The sequence below is a fragment of the Sciurus carolinensis genome, chromosome 4, assembly GCF_902686445.1.
Source record: "Sciurus carolinensis chromosome 4, mSciCar1.2, whole genome shotgun sequence".
NCBI classification, from domain to species: Eukaryota; Metazoa; Chordata; class Mammalia; order Rodentia; family Sciuridae; genus Sciurus; species Sciurus carolinensis.
The window spans coordinates 35,684,872-35,699,007 of record NC_062216.1 but is presented as its reverse complement, the minus strand read 5'-3'; the positions used below and the strand labels follow the sequence as shown (position 1 = coordinate 35,699,007).

The 14,136-nt window shown below is 34.6% G+C and overlaps 1 protein-coding gene across 5 annotated transcripts in view; it reads right to left on the bottom strand.

Moving 5' to 3' along the window:
- Positions 1–14,136, bottom strand: part of Tenm3 (teneurin transmembrane protein 3) — a 453,046-nt gene that overhangs the window by 108,346 nt on the left and 330,564 nt on the right. For 4 of the 5 annotated variants that reach the window (XM_047548919.1, XM_047548916.1, XM_047548917.1 and 1 more), the window contains 5 exons: positions 12,519–12,729; positions 11,998–12,099; positions 11,610–11,804; positions 10,297–10,497; positions 3,904–4,089 (listed from right to left, as the gene is read on the bottom strand). In XM_047548919.1, the coding sequence (XP_047404875.1) occupies positions 3,904–4,089; positions 10,297–10,497; positions 11,610–11,804; positions 11,998–12,099; positions 12,519–12,729 (895 nt within the window). The remainder of the gene's footprint in view (positions 1–3,903; positions 4,090–10,296; positions 10,498–11,609; positions 11,805–11,997; positions 12,100–12,518; positions 12,730–14,136) is intronic. The other variant, XM_047548915.1, reaches the window with a different exon arrangement.

Genomic DNA, 14,136 nt, shown 5'->3' with positions numbered 1-14,136 from the left:
CTCACATTAATGGGGACCTTCATTTTATATAGAAACAATATTTATATAGAAATATAAATATTAATATATAGTAATATTCTACTTATGTCAACTATTATTTATAAAATATTTAATTACATTTAATATAGTTTTATGTTGCCTCTGGATCCTCTAAATAGTCTTAGATCTTTCCTAGTTCATGAAAAACAAAGGTAGGCCCATGGGTATGATAATCACTTGGCTCTTAAGAAATGGTCACATATAAAGGAGGATATTATTGGAGTTGAGCATCTACATCAGTGCTATTACTGTTAAACCATGTTATTAGAAAGTGCTGGTACTTATTTGATATGGTTCATTCATCTAACTTCCCTTTTTCTTTATTTTTAAAAGGGTCCAACAATCATAAATGCCTTCTGGGAAAGAAGAGAGAGATGCCTATTTTAATCAGAATATTGCTAACAGTAGATTTCCCTTTGCTTTATTTTCCATCTGTGTGCATCACTGGTCAAAATCTAACCCAAGAAAGGAGAAGGACTTGGGACAGTGAATCTGCAGATGAATATGCCTAATTTGCCGAACTCATGATTCATAACGAGAGAAAAATATGAATGCACTAATAAAAATATCAGGATGTAATCCTTTCAGATAGAGAGGTGTTCAGTGAATGTTCAAAATTCATAACCTATTTTACTATCAACATGCCTATGGTTTTATGAAAGCAGGAACTGAGTATATGAAGACACTAAGATGACGAATGAAGAATATTCTTTGCTTTCTATTGGAACTTTTGTTTGCTTCTAACTGTTTAATTTCTCCTCCATCTCTCTTTCAATTAAACTCCCTGTTTGTATTCAATGAAATGGCACATAATATGGAGAAAGAAAAAAAATCTTGCTGATTTATGAGTATTCTTTTGTACAGTTGAAGCTTCTTTCAGTCAGATACTTAAGTGCTGAAATTGAGAGGAAGTGCACAGAAAGAAACCATCCCAAAGGAGGAAACACACTGTATTCTCATGGCTGCTTCATCAGTGGCTTACAAATAGCCCCTTAGGCTTTACTGTGGAATATAAGCAGGTAAAAGGAGACAAGGGCAAAGCAATTGGACCTCTGCACGCCAAACTTTGAAATAATTTGTTCTACTTGTATAAAAGAATGATACAGCAATTTAAATCAATCCTCACATCTTTTAAAAGGTTCACATCCAAATGTACTTTTTAAATTTATTAATTTTTAAATTTTTTTCTGCAATACTGGGAATTGAGCTCAGAGGCTCTCTGCCACTGAGCCACATCCCCAGCCCTTTTTATTTCTTATTCTGAGACAGGTCTTGCTAAGTTTTCCAGGCTGGCTTTGAACTTGTAATCCAGCATCCTGAGTTGCTGGATTACAGGCCTGGGCCATGATGCCTGCTATAAGAAGTTTTTTAATTTTCCCATCTAATCATTCATATGGAATATAAAAATAACAAAATTAAGGAAAACAACAGGAAATGAAATTGTTAACTACAGAAATATACATTATAATAAAAACACCTTCTACTAATAAAAATCTTAGATACGAAGCAACTAGAAAATCATTCAACAACAGTTCATTAATGGGAAATGATGACCCAGGTCATATTGCCAAAGCCAATGAAGACAGAACAGTGGAATGATTTGTTGAGCAGCTGTTTGTCTTCAAGTTAAATGTGTCTACTGGATAACTTACTGATACATTTCTTGGTTTGCAAAGCTATACTTTTTGTTGTACTTTCTAGGATAAATATAAGATATATAACTTCTCCCCTCTAACTGGAATCAATTTGTGGTAGGGTCACAAAATATGATAAGAAGCATGTTTTTCTGTCCTGCCTCTGATGTATGGACATTCTGAGATTTGGGGCAAGAAGCAGTTTGGTCACGGGGTATTACGTTGCCCTTTTTGTATGTCCATGAAAAGATACACAAATCCAACTTGTCAACATTTTTCTGCCTCCATGTAGTTCACTTGAGTATCATGCTGTTGTTGCCTTAGATGCCTCTCTCAAAGAGCAAGGGGAGGGGGAGCCCTATTACAGTTGTGGGGACAGGCACTCTGCAAATGCAAGTACAAATATGTGTACTTGCTGTTGCTCCAGTGAAACCTAAACCATTCCCCAGTGTTAGGCAGTTAGATCACATTCAACAAGTGAGACCCTAATGATGTTTTACATAGTTAACACAGTAGCTCGGATCTCCAGGAACCTGCAGGCCTGGCCCTTGTTTAGCATCTAGAAATTTGGATGTTCCCTTCAATGATAAGGTTAGGAATACCTGGAGCTCTAAGCACTTTTCTTTTGGGAGCCTGCAATTCTGGTGGTTGTGGTGGAGGGAAGGTATCTCTCCTTGGGCAGAAAACCTTGGGCTTGATAGTCCCACATAGGCTTCCCTTGGCAGAAATACTGCTCATGTGTGTTGTTGTGTTTCGTTCTGGAGAAAGGCATGTGTTCTCCATGACCACCCCCAACCCTTGCTCTGTGGGACAGAAAGAACATAGGAAGCCTCCAGATTCTGCCTGATGTGTCTTTCTTCCTTTTTGATCTCTAATAAATCACAATCATAAATCTAACCACCTATGTGTCCTGGAGTCTCTGTAGACCACCAGATATGGGGCAGTGGGTGTGTCATCCTGGGGAAAGTCATCTGGGGTGCCAATAAAATTAGAATGCACCTAACAGGAAGTTTATAAAGATACAACTGTGATAACATTATCAGATATGTGATTTCAATTTTCCCATGAAAAATTCCTGGATACTCAATTCCAATAAGCAAAAAAGCAAAGCACATAATACTTACAGATGCACTGGAAGAAGTCATTTAAGATACCAACGTTCCTCCAATGGCATGAATCAAATTTTTCCCCAAGAACATAAAACAATGTGGAAAAATAATGTACCTTAAATTGTGAAACTTCTGTAGGACTGTACCATTTTGCTATATAGCTTCACTGAAGTGAGGTAGAAATTTATGACTTACTTGTGCTGTTTTTTGTAACTGAACATTTTAATTCAGGTAACTTGAATGATAAAAGCAATGACATTGAATACCTTGAAAATATGGCACTTCTTTAGTTTCTATGGCACTATATATGTTCTAGAATCTTTCATTTCTATGCTAAATGCCATTTATGTATGAAAGACCATTATTTAACAAAAAGGTTTGATCTTAAATATCTATTTGATTGTTTTATAAAGCCTTCCTGAATGGCATCAGACTTGAAAAAGTGTTAATCATATAAATTTAAGAAGAGTCAGACTTGTACATCATTCTACTCTATTTCTATTGATGCTACAAAATAAAGTCATAAAAAGTTAAACATCTTTTGTAGAGATTCAACATATCAATCAATGATATGGGACTCTGGAATCTTATAGAGGTCAATGATACCATATACTTGGAAAAAATTAAACACTTAAAAATAAAATTAAATATTTTTAAATAAAATGAAGAGATGCAATGGCAATATGGGACACTGAGAAGCAATAGTCAATGAAAGTTTGTTTGTAAATAAGAAATTACATTTTCTTTATGTGGGTCCATTTGTTTGCCTATCACCAAAAAACGGTGAATACAAAAATTCTTATATCTAAAAAGAAGTGAGATGCCATTGTAAAATGACAACCATAATTAAGAAATAAGACAGATCCTTTTTAAAGAACACTAGTAAAAAATTAATTTGAAGAGATAAATTTTTACCAAGTTGAAAAATAGCCAACGAGCTTTCTTTTGTAATGGATGGAGGACAGATACAGAAGTAGGAAGAACAATTCAGGGCCAGGGGACAGCTCAGCAGTACAGTGCTTGCCTCACTTGCATGAGGCCCTGGGTTTGATCCCCAGCTCCACAGGAAAAAGTAAATTAATTAAATAAATAAGTAAAGAAATAAATAACAGTTGGCCTACCAATAGTACAGTGCTCTCCGTTCCATCCCTGGCTGCATTCACACTTGCCATCCTTGCAGGTCCCATGTTCTGCACAGCGGGGGTGGCAAGCCCTTTGATTACATGCTGGGCCGGTCCAGCCTTCCTCACAGCGACAGGTTCCCCCCATGCAAACACCATGTGAGCCACAGTCCACGGAACATATTTCTATATTGCAAAAAAAGGAAGCAGGGCAGGAGAGAAGAGTAGCAGAAGGTGAGAAGGGGGATTCATAAAGAGAGCTTTTTCTCAAACTTCTTAAAGTGAAAAACAAAATCACTGAAAAGATCAAAAGTCTTTGTATACTAAGTTAATTTTAGTGTTGATTATTAGGAATTATGAATGGTAGAATTTTAATTCCTTATCCAACATTTAATTTTACACATGGCTGTTATGATATATAAAATACATACAACACTTTTGTTTGGAATAATTTCTTACTTTTATGTAAAGATATTTTATATGTAAAATAATATGTATATAGAGAGAATAATCACATTTTATATAAATATCTGAGAGTATCTTTGCAAAGAAAAAACACACCAAATTTATGAAATATTTTGGTACCTAAGCATTTCAGGTATCTGGGTAGCATACATTTAGTAAGAATTGCAAAGGGGCTATTTCTAATGCCACTGTTTAAATATTCAGAAACTTTCATTAAGAAGACTGTTGTTTTGCTTACATTACATTAACTTGCTTCAGAAATGTAGGCATGCTGGTTAAAGAAAAGAAATGATTGTTTTTCCTGTTTGGTAAATTTGTACTGCTGACAGATACAAATTGCTTAACCCACATGGTAGAAAACCAACTTAATAAATACAACTATTGACTGTCATTTGAAAAACAAGGTCTCCCAACTACTGGACCTATTGAAAGGAGTACAAGTGACCAAATGACTTCAAAAACTAAAAGGCAAGGTGGAGTCTTTAAAAATAATTCAGATGTCTGAAGTATTTTTCCCCCTTAAAGCTTTCTTAGAAGCTTTATCTAACTAGACCTGATTGACAAAGAGGGAGGGAGAACTTTGAAGGGTATTTTCCTTTTTATTCTTTATAAATATAGTTGAATAAAGTTAACTATACTTTCTAAGACTGTAGGAGTTGCCAAATTTTGGCTTTCTTGCAAAAATAAAAATTCCTTATTAAAATCTGAAATTATTTTGAATAAACAGGAAATAGACTATAATCTTTTCTCTTTAAATTACAAAACAGTAACTGTTTATGTAGTTACATGTTCCTATTTTCCCCATTTGTTGTTCAAATAACAAATCTTGGATTACTAAAATTCTCTGTTTCACAGGATAACTCCATCCACCATACAGGCACTGTGAGAGTTGTAACATTTCTTATAAACAATACCAGGACTATTAGCTCGGAGAGAGTAGTATGCAGGTTTGTGTGTGTGTGTGTGTGTGTGTGTGTGTACACATACCACATTTCTATCTCCTTTGAATTAAATTTTTGATTAAGAGATCCAAGATGGTTTGATTAACTTCAGAGCAACATAACATCAACTCAGCTCCAGAAGAGAGAGGTTTCTTTCTGAGGTACCCTTTTTATTCAATCTAATCAATTTTTCATTAGGGTGAAGGTGTTTATCAGCGTTTAGCACACTAGCTTTGAGCAAGGTGCGTCAATCTTTGTAATGAACTTATTAATTAGAGTTAATTTAATTGAAGTGGAATTGAAGGGCTAATTAATGGACAAACTGCAGATGAAGATAGAGGAAAGCTCTGTTGCTTTCAAACCTATAAACTTTCTGAGGGAAATAATTCATTTTTTCTCTTTTAGCACTCAACCAAATGTTTCTTCAGGTATAAAATCTACTTGCTTATTGAATTTAGATATCTGAAGGTCATTTCCACATCAATAAAAGAGGTAGCTAGTCAAGTGTTTTCCTTCAGGTTTCATTTAGTTAGAAAATCAGAATTATACTGCTAGTAAACTTTAAGACACACATATAAATTAACAACGTTTTTATAAGCTTTAAATGAGAAAGGTGTAACAATCAGATACATGAGACCAGATATTTTCACCCTGTTGAAAATAAGCATATTTAAGATCTTTACTATTAATTCTAAGTAAGCTGTCTCTCTTTTTGCAGTTAATAGCAAAGTTTAATAACGATTTTTTTTTCTGTACTTAATTACTTTCTTCAAAAGAAGAGTACTGGGTTCATTATTCAACTTTATATTGAGAGTTTAATACATATCGTTTCTGTTTTGCATTGGGGATACAAAGATGAATAGAACAAAAATCTCCATTTACTATGATTAAATAGGTAAGATTTTATATACAGGTAAAATTAGATTTTCAAGTAATAAAATAACTATAACAGCATGAATAAAATTAAATTTAAATATGTAAAATAATGTGTGATTTTTGGCAGTCATTTAAATCTTTTAATTAACATTTATACATTTTTGCTATTCATAGCAAGATGATTTTATGAAGACTGAATTACCTTTTGAGCTATACGGTATCAATTACAAACCACTCTTTATACAATCATATAAGTAATGGATTATAATGACATTACATGAAACAAAAAAGGGGCTATTATGTTTGTTGCATTCCTACTTGAATAACAGCAAGAAGTAAACCTGAATGATGTTATTTCAATCAAGTATTACCTTGTAGTTAGTGTTATTATGCCTATTTCACTGATGGAGGCATAAGAGACCTGAACTAAGTAAGCTTTACTACTCAAGTAATTATCTCTATAAAATTTAATTGGATTTTTTTTTTTTTTTGTAGAGTGTATTTTTTAGTATAGATGCTGGAAATGTAAATAAAAGCTCAGCAGAAATACCAAAGTGTCTATTTTGATTGTTGTAATTATAACATATTTTTAAGAGGACAAAAAGAGTTAATGTGTTGCTTAAAATATTGCCATGCACCCCTAAAACTCTTAAAGGGGACATTTAAGCCATTCTATAATCCAGATTCCAATTTCTGTTTTTATCCTTATCTATCCTATACAAGCTATTTGTTCTAGCAGTGATGAATTTTCTAAACAAAATTTCTGTTTTCCTCAAGCTATCTGAATCAATCAATATTTCAATGAAACATATTATTTCTAATGACATTTCATAACATGAATATCTAATGATATTTCACAACAAGTTATGAACTGTGTCTGTTTCCAGAGGTGTATGGCCAAAAGATGAGGAAAGAAGAAGCAGATAGGAAGGAGGGAGGGAGGGAAGACAGAAATGAGACTGGAAGGGAGAAAAAAAAACTTGTTTCATTAACTAATATATCTATTTATAAGTTAAACAAAAACTTTTCATCAATGTCACAAATTAGCCTATGGAAAATTTCCTTTAGTTTGAATTTCCAGGATTCAATTTAAAGTAGAGAAGAAGAGATAACTCTGTTATGCTGATATTGAATCATGGGATAGGAGAGATGTCACACGAGTTTCTCAAAATGACAGCAAAGTACAATTTGTACAACATACTAATTCCTCCTCCCCTGCTAAAAATAAGTACGGGAATGAGCCACCTGGCTATATTTCATTTGTTTTTAAACAGTTACATCATATAAGGAGATGAAATAATTTGCATTTCAGGAATTTCACATTTATGGAACCATATTCAATAAATATTTTTATGTGGAAGCTCCTCTAAATTGATGAACAATTAAGGAAGACAAACTACAATTAACTTTTAAAACACTACTACCGTTTAGCATGGTTAGCACTTTTGGAGTATTTATTGAGAGTAAGGCACTATTCTAAGAGCTATTCACATATTAACTCATTTAATCTTTACCCCAATTACATTAACTGAAATTATCCTCATGTTACAGATAAAGAAACTGGGGTACAAGGAAGTTAAATGCCTTGCCCAACATATAGCTAGTGAATGGTCAATCCAAAAGCTGACCCCAGTGTCCTGTTCCTCATCACTTTAGAGGAGAGGGCAAGCAGTGTGGTAGGATGAGGAGGTGACAGACTTCTCTCAGTCTAAACTTTATACAGAATGCTTGCACTTAACACAGCTGGTAGAATCTGTCCTTTTCCTTTCTTCTTTCTCTTCTTTCATTTACTTGTATTCCTTCTTCTCTTACTCATCCTTTATCTTCTTTCCTTTTCATACTATTTATTTTTGCTTAGTGTGATCTCTAAGTAGAATTTACCATCTTCTCTTCTTCTCTTACCTTCCCGTTGACTCCCTTTTGTCCTACCTCTTCAATCATCCTCACCTTTCCCAACATTCCTGCCTCAATCCAGACATTAAATTAACCTCAATGTCCCTTGATTCAGACTCACAGTTCCTCTCACTAAACTTCTATATTTTGTTTTGTCAGTAAGACTTGCCTATTTTTCCCTCCAAATCCTGACTCCAAACTAATTCTTGCTCTCATCATCCCACACTTTTAGGAAAGTCCTCCGATTTGTTTTCCAGTCATCAAAGTCTCACCATTCACACTTTCAGACACATAGTCTATGAGAGGTCTTCTAAAACACTCCTATCATGTGAGTTAGCACGTCATTGTTATTAGTGGATTCTCTATTATCTAAAACATTTCTAGATTATACTTGACCAAACTTTTATTCCAAAATATTCTTTTTTTCACTCTCCTGTGTATATAATATTTCTCATAGTTGTATCTTTACTAAAAGCAATAGTAGTAGTGGTGGTGGTGGAAGCCATATTAAAAATTTATTATTAAAATATTGTCTTATTTAATATTTATTATTTATTGTATAAATATTTATATACATGAATTCAAGTAATTCCCACAGTATCTCTGTGAAGAATGTCATGATTTTACAGATGAAAAAACTGAGTCGTATGGTAATTTGCCAAAAGTTACATAACCATTAAGGAGTAAAATTGCATATGAACCATACACCTGACTTCATAGTTCAGGCTCTCATGTAGTTTCTTCTACTGATCCCTTAATCAAAAACCATCCCCTCTCTCCATCACGTTTAAAAGTGTTAATAAGTCTCTTTGAACAGCCTTAAAGAAGAATAAAATTATGGCATTTGCAGAGAAATGGATGGAGTTGAAGAATATCATGCTAAGCAAGATAATCCCCAATCCCCAGAAACCAAAGGCCAAATGTTTTCCCCATAAGTGGATGTTGATACATAATGGGGTGGGGGCAGTAAGGGAAGAATGGAGGGACATTGGATTGTGTAGAGGGAAATGGGCTGGGAAAGATGGTGGAATGAGATAGACATCATTACCCTATGCACATGTATGATTGCATAAATAGTGTGACTCTACGTCGTGTACAACCAGAGAAAGGAAAAGTTGTATTCCATTTTTATAAAATGAATCAAAATGCCTTCTGCTGTCATGTATAACTAATAGAACAACCACCAAAAAGTCTCCTTGAAAACTTCCAGTATTTGTCAAGGTAGGATTCCTCCTCTGAATGTTCTCTGAACAGAGCATATTATTCTACCTAATACTCAATATAATATTAAACAGAAATGTATTGGTTTCTAATTATTTCATGTATGTTCATCTTATCTCCCTAATTAAACTGTAATCTTTTAGGTTAGAAAGGCATCTCCTCAAACTGTGTGACTAATAAGCAGGAATGTCATGGAATTAGTTCACGAGTTGTAACCAACATTAAAAAAAAACAAACAAACACAGATTAAACTTCAAAAACATATCAGTGTGCTTCACTTTGTAAAATGCCTGTTCAGTTCCAGGAGCATGTATATGAATATGTGCCTGTGTACATATACTAGGTCACAGAGTAATAATGATTATAGGTCACATCAAAAATCAGAAAGCCATTGTTCCGGGGGCAAGTATGATTCATTGTTCTTTCATTCCTACAGAGTCTATCACAATGCCATACACATAGTAGGTACTCAATAACAACTTAGCTGATTGAACAAAATTATTACCTGCCCTCTCTATTATGATCTTATTATTATAATTAATAATCTGTGGTGAAGCATTATATATAATGTGTACATATGTATACTCTTGATTGTGATTGTATTTAGCCTTATGTGTCGAATAATCTTTTTAATTGAGACTTCTCCATTCATGAAATACTTTGCTCAAACTCCAAGCTGTACCCAGGCCTACAGGGAAGCTAGCCTCAATTAGTAGTTCCATAAAGTTAGAGTTAAGAAGTCAGGGCATCTTACCTAGATGGAAGATTATTTTTCCCAATAACACTGAAAGGGAAATTTTAATAACAAATTGGTTAAGCCTGTTTTCTTCCTGCTTCTATGACAACCACATTTCATTGCTTTTAACATTTATATCTATAAATAATGACTTTGCTATACTTTTGGTTAAGTTTAATTAGTATCTTTAAAAGTCAAAATATCCTCATCTTTGGCTAAACCACAGTAAGCACTCAATTGCACTGCATTTATTAATCTCACCATTTGAGCAGTCTGGACCAGTCCAATTAGGGTCACAAGTACAGGAGCCACTTTCTTGAAGATAAGTTCCATGGCCAGAGCACTGGTCTGGACACATGGTCTTCAGTATTTCACAATTGTTACCGCCCCAGCCTGGACTGCAGTGACATTCCCCATGGATACACACACCATGATTAGAACATCCAGGATCTAGACAGTCAGCTAGTGTTAAAAAAAAAAAAAAAAAAAAAAAAAAAAAAAAGAACAATTTCATCAAATCTATCAGAGTACATGTAGAATAAAGAACTAAATTCTAATCTAATTCAAATGAATATTTTAGATAATCAAATATCTATCTACCATTTTCAAGAACTTGTTTCTGAAAATGTGAAGAGTTGTAATACAATAAAGCATTAAGCACCAGCCCAATGCCATTTAGGTAACTGAGACTCTTGCAAGGATTTGTAATTTTCATGAATTACACAAATATGCTCTTGAGGTTTCAGACTATTGCTCTCTGTTCTGCCTAATCAGAGTAATAAGTATTGCCTTTTCTATAACAAAATCTGTATCAGCTGACCTAATCTACAACCACCGAGCACTGACAACTGTACGAGATCCTCAAATTGTTTGAGAAATAAATGAGTTGCATACTCTCGATCCTTCTTAATTCACTTTAATGTGCTTTAGATGATGAGATTTAATTTAGCAATTTGACTCAATAAAACTTTACACTTGTAGGGTCAATGGCCTGAAAATTTAATTCCAGAGACTTAATTGCATTACTTTGTGAGTGTAGATCAATAAAATCAATTTGATTGAAGAACGGAAATGGGCTTTTTTGCTTTTGAAAAAACAATTTAGCTGCACTTTACAGTATAGTATCTTGACTCTCATCATTACATACAGTGATGGAAAAAAAATCCATGATGTTGTACTTTTTTCATTAGTATATTATGTTTAATTTTTCTTTTTTTCCCCCTTAGTGATGCCAAAATGCTAGCCCTGGCATCAATGTGAAATATTGTAAAAAGAAAAGTAAAGTATTCAACAGGCCACTGTTGGTTTCAAGGCGTAAATGTTTGCTTACTTTCTCAGAGTGGAAAAAAGAAATTATTCATGCTACTGAAAAAGAGCAAAAGGGCTCTTGGGTGTTTGTTCTTTTTATTAGTTAAAATGTTAATAAAACAATGCATTCATAAATATGGAAATCAAAATTACCTTAATAAGAAAGCATAAAAAAGAGAGATTCATCTGCCAAACTAAAGATTACAGATATAATCTGTTGCTTTATGAAGATGACAATAGGCTTCTGTAAATATTGACATGTTTACCTTCTTCACAATTTTCTCCTTTGTATCCTGAGTTGCAAGCACAAGAGCCCATGATACAAATCCCACGACCCCCACACTGCGGGTCAATACACTGGGTAGTCGGCACGTCACACTCGGTGCCCTTCCAGCCGCTGAAACAGAGGCAGCGGCCTTTGGAATACTGCCCATTGCCACTACATAACACTGGACAGGCTGCTGTGAAATAAAACACGACAGAAGAATTAACGGCCACATTTTCCACCGAGCTTCTGAAAGAAAAGACACATCGTTGGAACAAGTAATAGGCCAGTTTCTCCCCCTTGCTTTCCTGCCTTGGTTCTTTACTGAATTACGTGTGTTTCTACAGCTTATTTAAGATCAGCTTAAGAAAAGAATCTAACTTGCATACCTCTTGAACAATCGGGACCCAGAAATCCTGGAAAACAATGGCAAGTTCCAGAAACACACTCTCCATTTCCATGGCAATTTCGGGGGCATTCCACCACAGACTCTGGACAAAAGAGAAAAAAGGAACACTTGTTGTTGCCTCTCACAAAAGACAAACTGGCACTTTAATCACGTTAGCTAGGTGTTGAAGAAGTACAGATGGCTTGCTCCATAACCCCCAAATGGATTCATTTATACTAGATTATTCGGATGGTAAAGCAAAGCGGCACCATTTCCTAGGCAGAGTTTTAAAGTATTTTCACGATGTACTCTCCTCCCTCAATATAATTTCAAATAATATTTTCTTCCAGAGCTTTAGGGTTTGTTCACACAGTCACAAATGAATAATTTAAAGATATCTCTCACATTTTACCAGGGCTTTAACATCCTAGGAATCACTCAAAATTGGTATTAGATAATAGTTTTTAGTCAACACAGTGTTTAGGCTGAAGCCTGGAAAAAGATCCTTTGAAGTCTTCTTACCTATAACAATGGTATTAAAAGACACCTGCTCTGCATTTTTCCCATCATTATAAAAAGCCAGATGCCAGATTCCAGAATCCAAGTACTGGATGAAGCCGGCCTCGTGTAGGCTGACGGATCTTGCCTGCCGCCCTGCTCTTTCAGACTCCACCAGGTTTCGCTGCTCTCTTGCAATCAACCTGCTGCCATCCAGGAGCTCCACAAAATCATACTGGGGACCAGGACAAGAAAAACTGTGTTAGTAGTCAGAAACATTATAGTTTGGCTGCTTCTATTTAATAAACTATTAATACCTGGTTTAGACTTTTGATCAAAGATATAAAGGTACCTGTTGTTCTATGTTTTTATCTGACTATATGTAAGTGAAAACCTCTGGGTTTCTCCACGTTGCTTAGGACAGCTCTGCCAGAGTCACAGAAAAGAGGCAGAGTGGTGCGGGGACAATGACCAAGCCATGGAGAAAAATGCACCTGAGTTCATAGACCCACCCCACCACTGCCCAGATATGACCCTTTCCTTTCCCTCCCTCCCCCACCCTTCAGTGATGGGGATTAAACCCAGGATCTCACATATGCTAAGTAATCACTGTACCACTGAGCTACCTCCACAACCCATCTTGTTTTATTTAGGGATAGAAGGTATTAATAGATAGAGTTTTGTTTGCAGAGGCTGGTCTCAGATTTGCAATCCTCCTGCCTTAGCCTCTCCAGTTGCTGGGATTACAAGTGTACACCACCGTACCCAGCTACTGCCCACATGTCTGACCCTGCTTGATTTCCTCAAGAATCAGTTTTAACCAGAGATAATGCAGTGACTTTGGAAGACAATGAAAAAACTTTCCAACATAATTTCAATAAACCTTTTTGATAATAGTTTCTTAAAAGTAGAGTGATTCAGTTTCTTAAGACTATCACCTGGTTTCATTTTATTTCCGAGATATGTTTATAGTAAAAAACACTCACACACAATTTGTCTGTCTCTCTATATCCATCTCACTATGCTTAAGATACTGTGTGAGTCTTTAATATTCCTTCTGATAGGTTCCTTAAGTGGAATTTCATCAGAGTTCTATAGGAAAAGATAATTATATAAATCTCTTAATTCAATCAAACTGGAATAATATTTTCTGGGAATCATAGTTCAGGTAGATTACCAAGTATACAGATCATTGGCAGCTACAGTTATACTTGGAGGACTTTAAACATCAAGTTTAGTTTCTGTCTTATTAAAATCTTTATTTAAATTTAAAAGCATTTTTTCATTCTTCACAAGTAAAACACATTACAACATAATTCAGTTATGAAAACCATGCAGTGAATAACTTAATTTTTTTTTCATTTACTTCTTACAGGGTAAAAATAATAACTGATGTGGCTACTTGTAAAAATTCTGTTCCAGAATTATCAGGGGAAAATCACTTCAGCAGTTCTGAAAGGTGTCTCCATTTCAAATAAGTCATTCATTTCCTCATTAGATTTAAATATTTATATTAGCATGGCAAAGCAACAGGAAAAAGGTTTCTTATTAATGGTCCAATGTACCTAAACACTTCTCCCTTAATGCTAAAGACAGTAACTGAAAAAAGTAAAAGGGAGGAAAATTTGAGTTTTAACTGGTC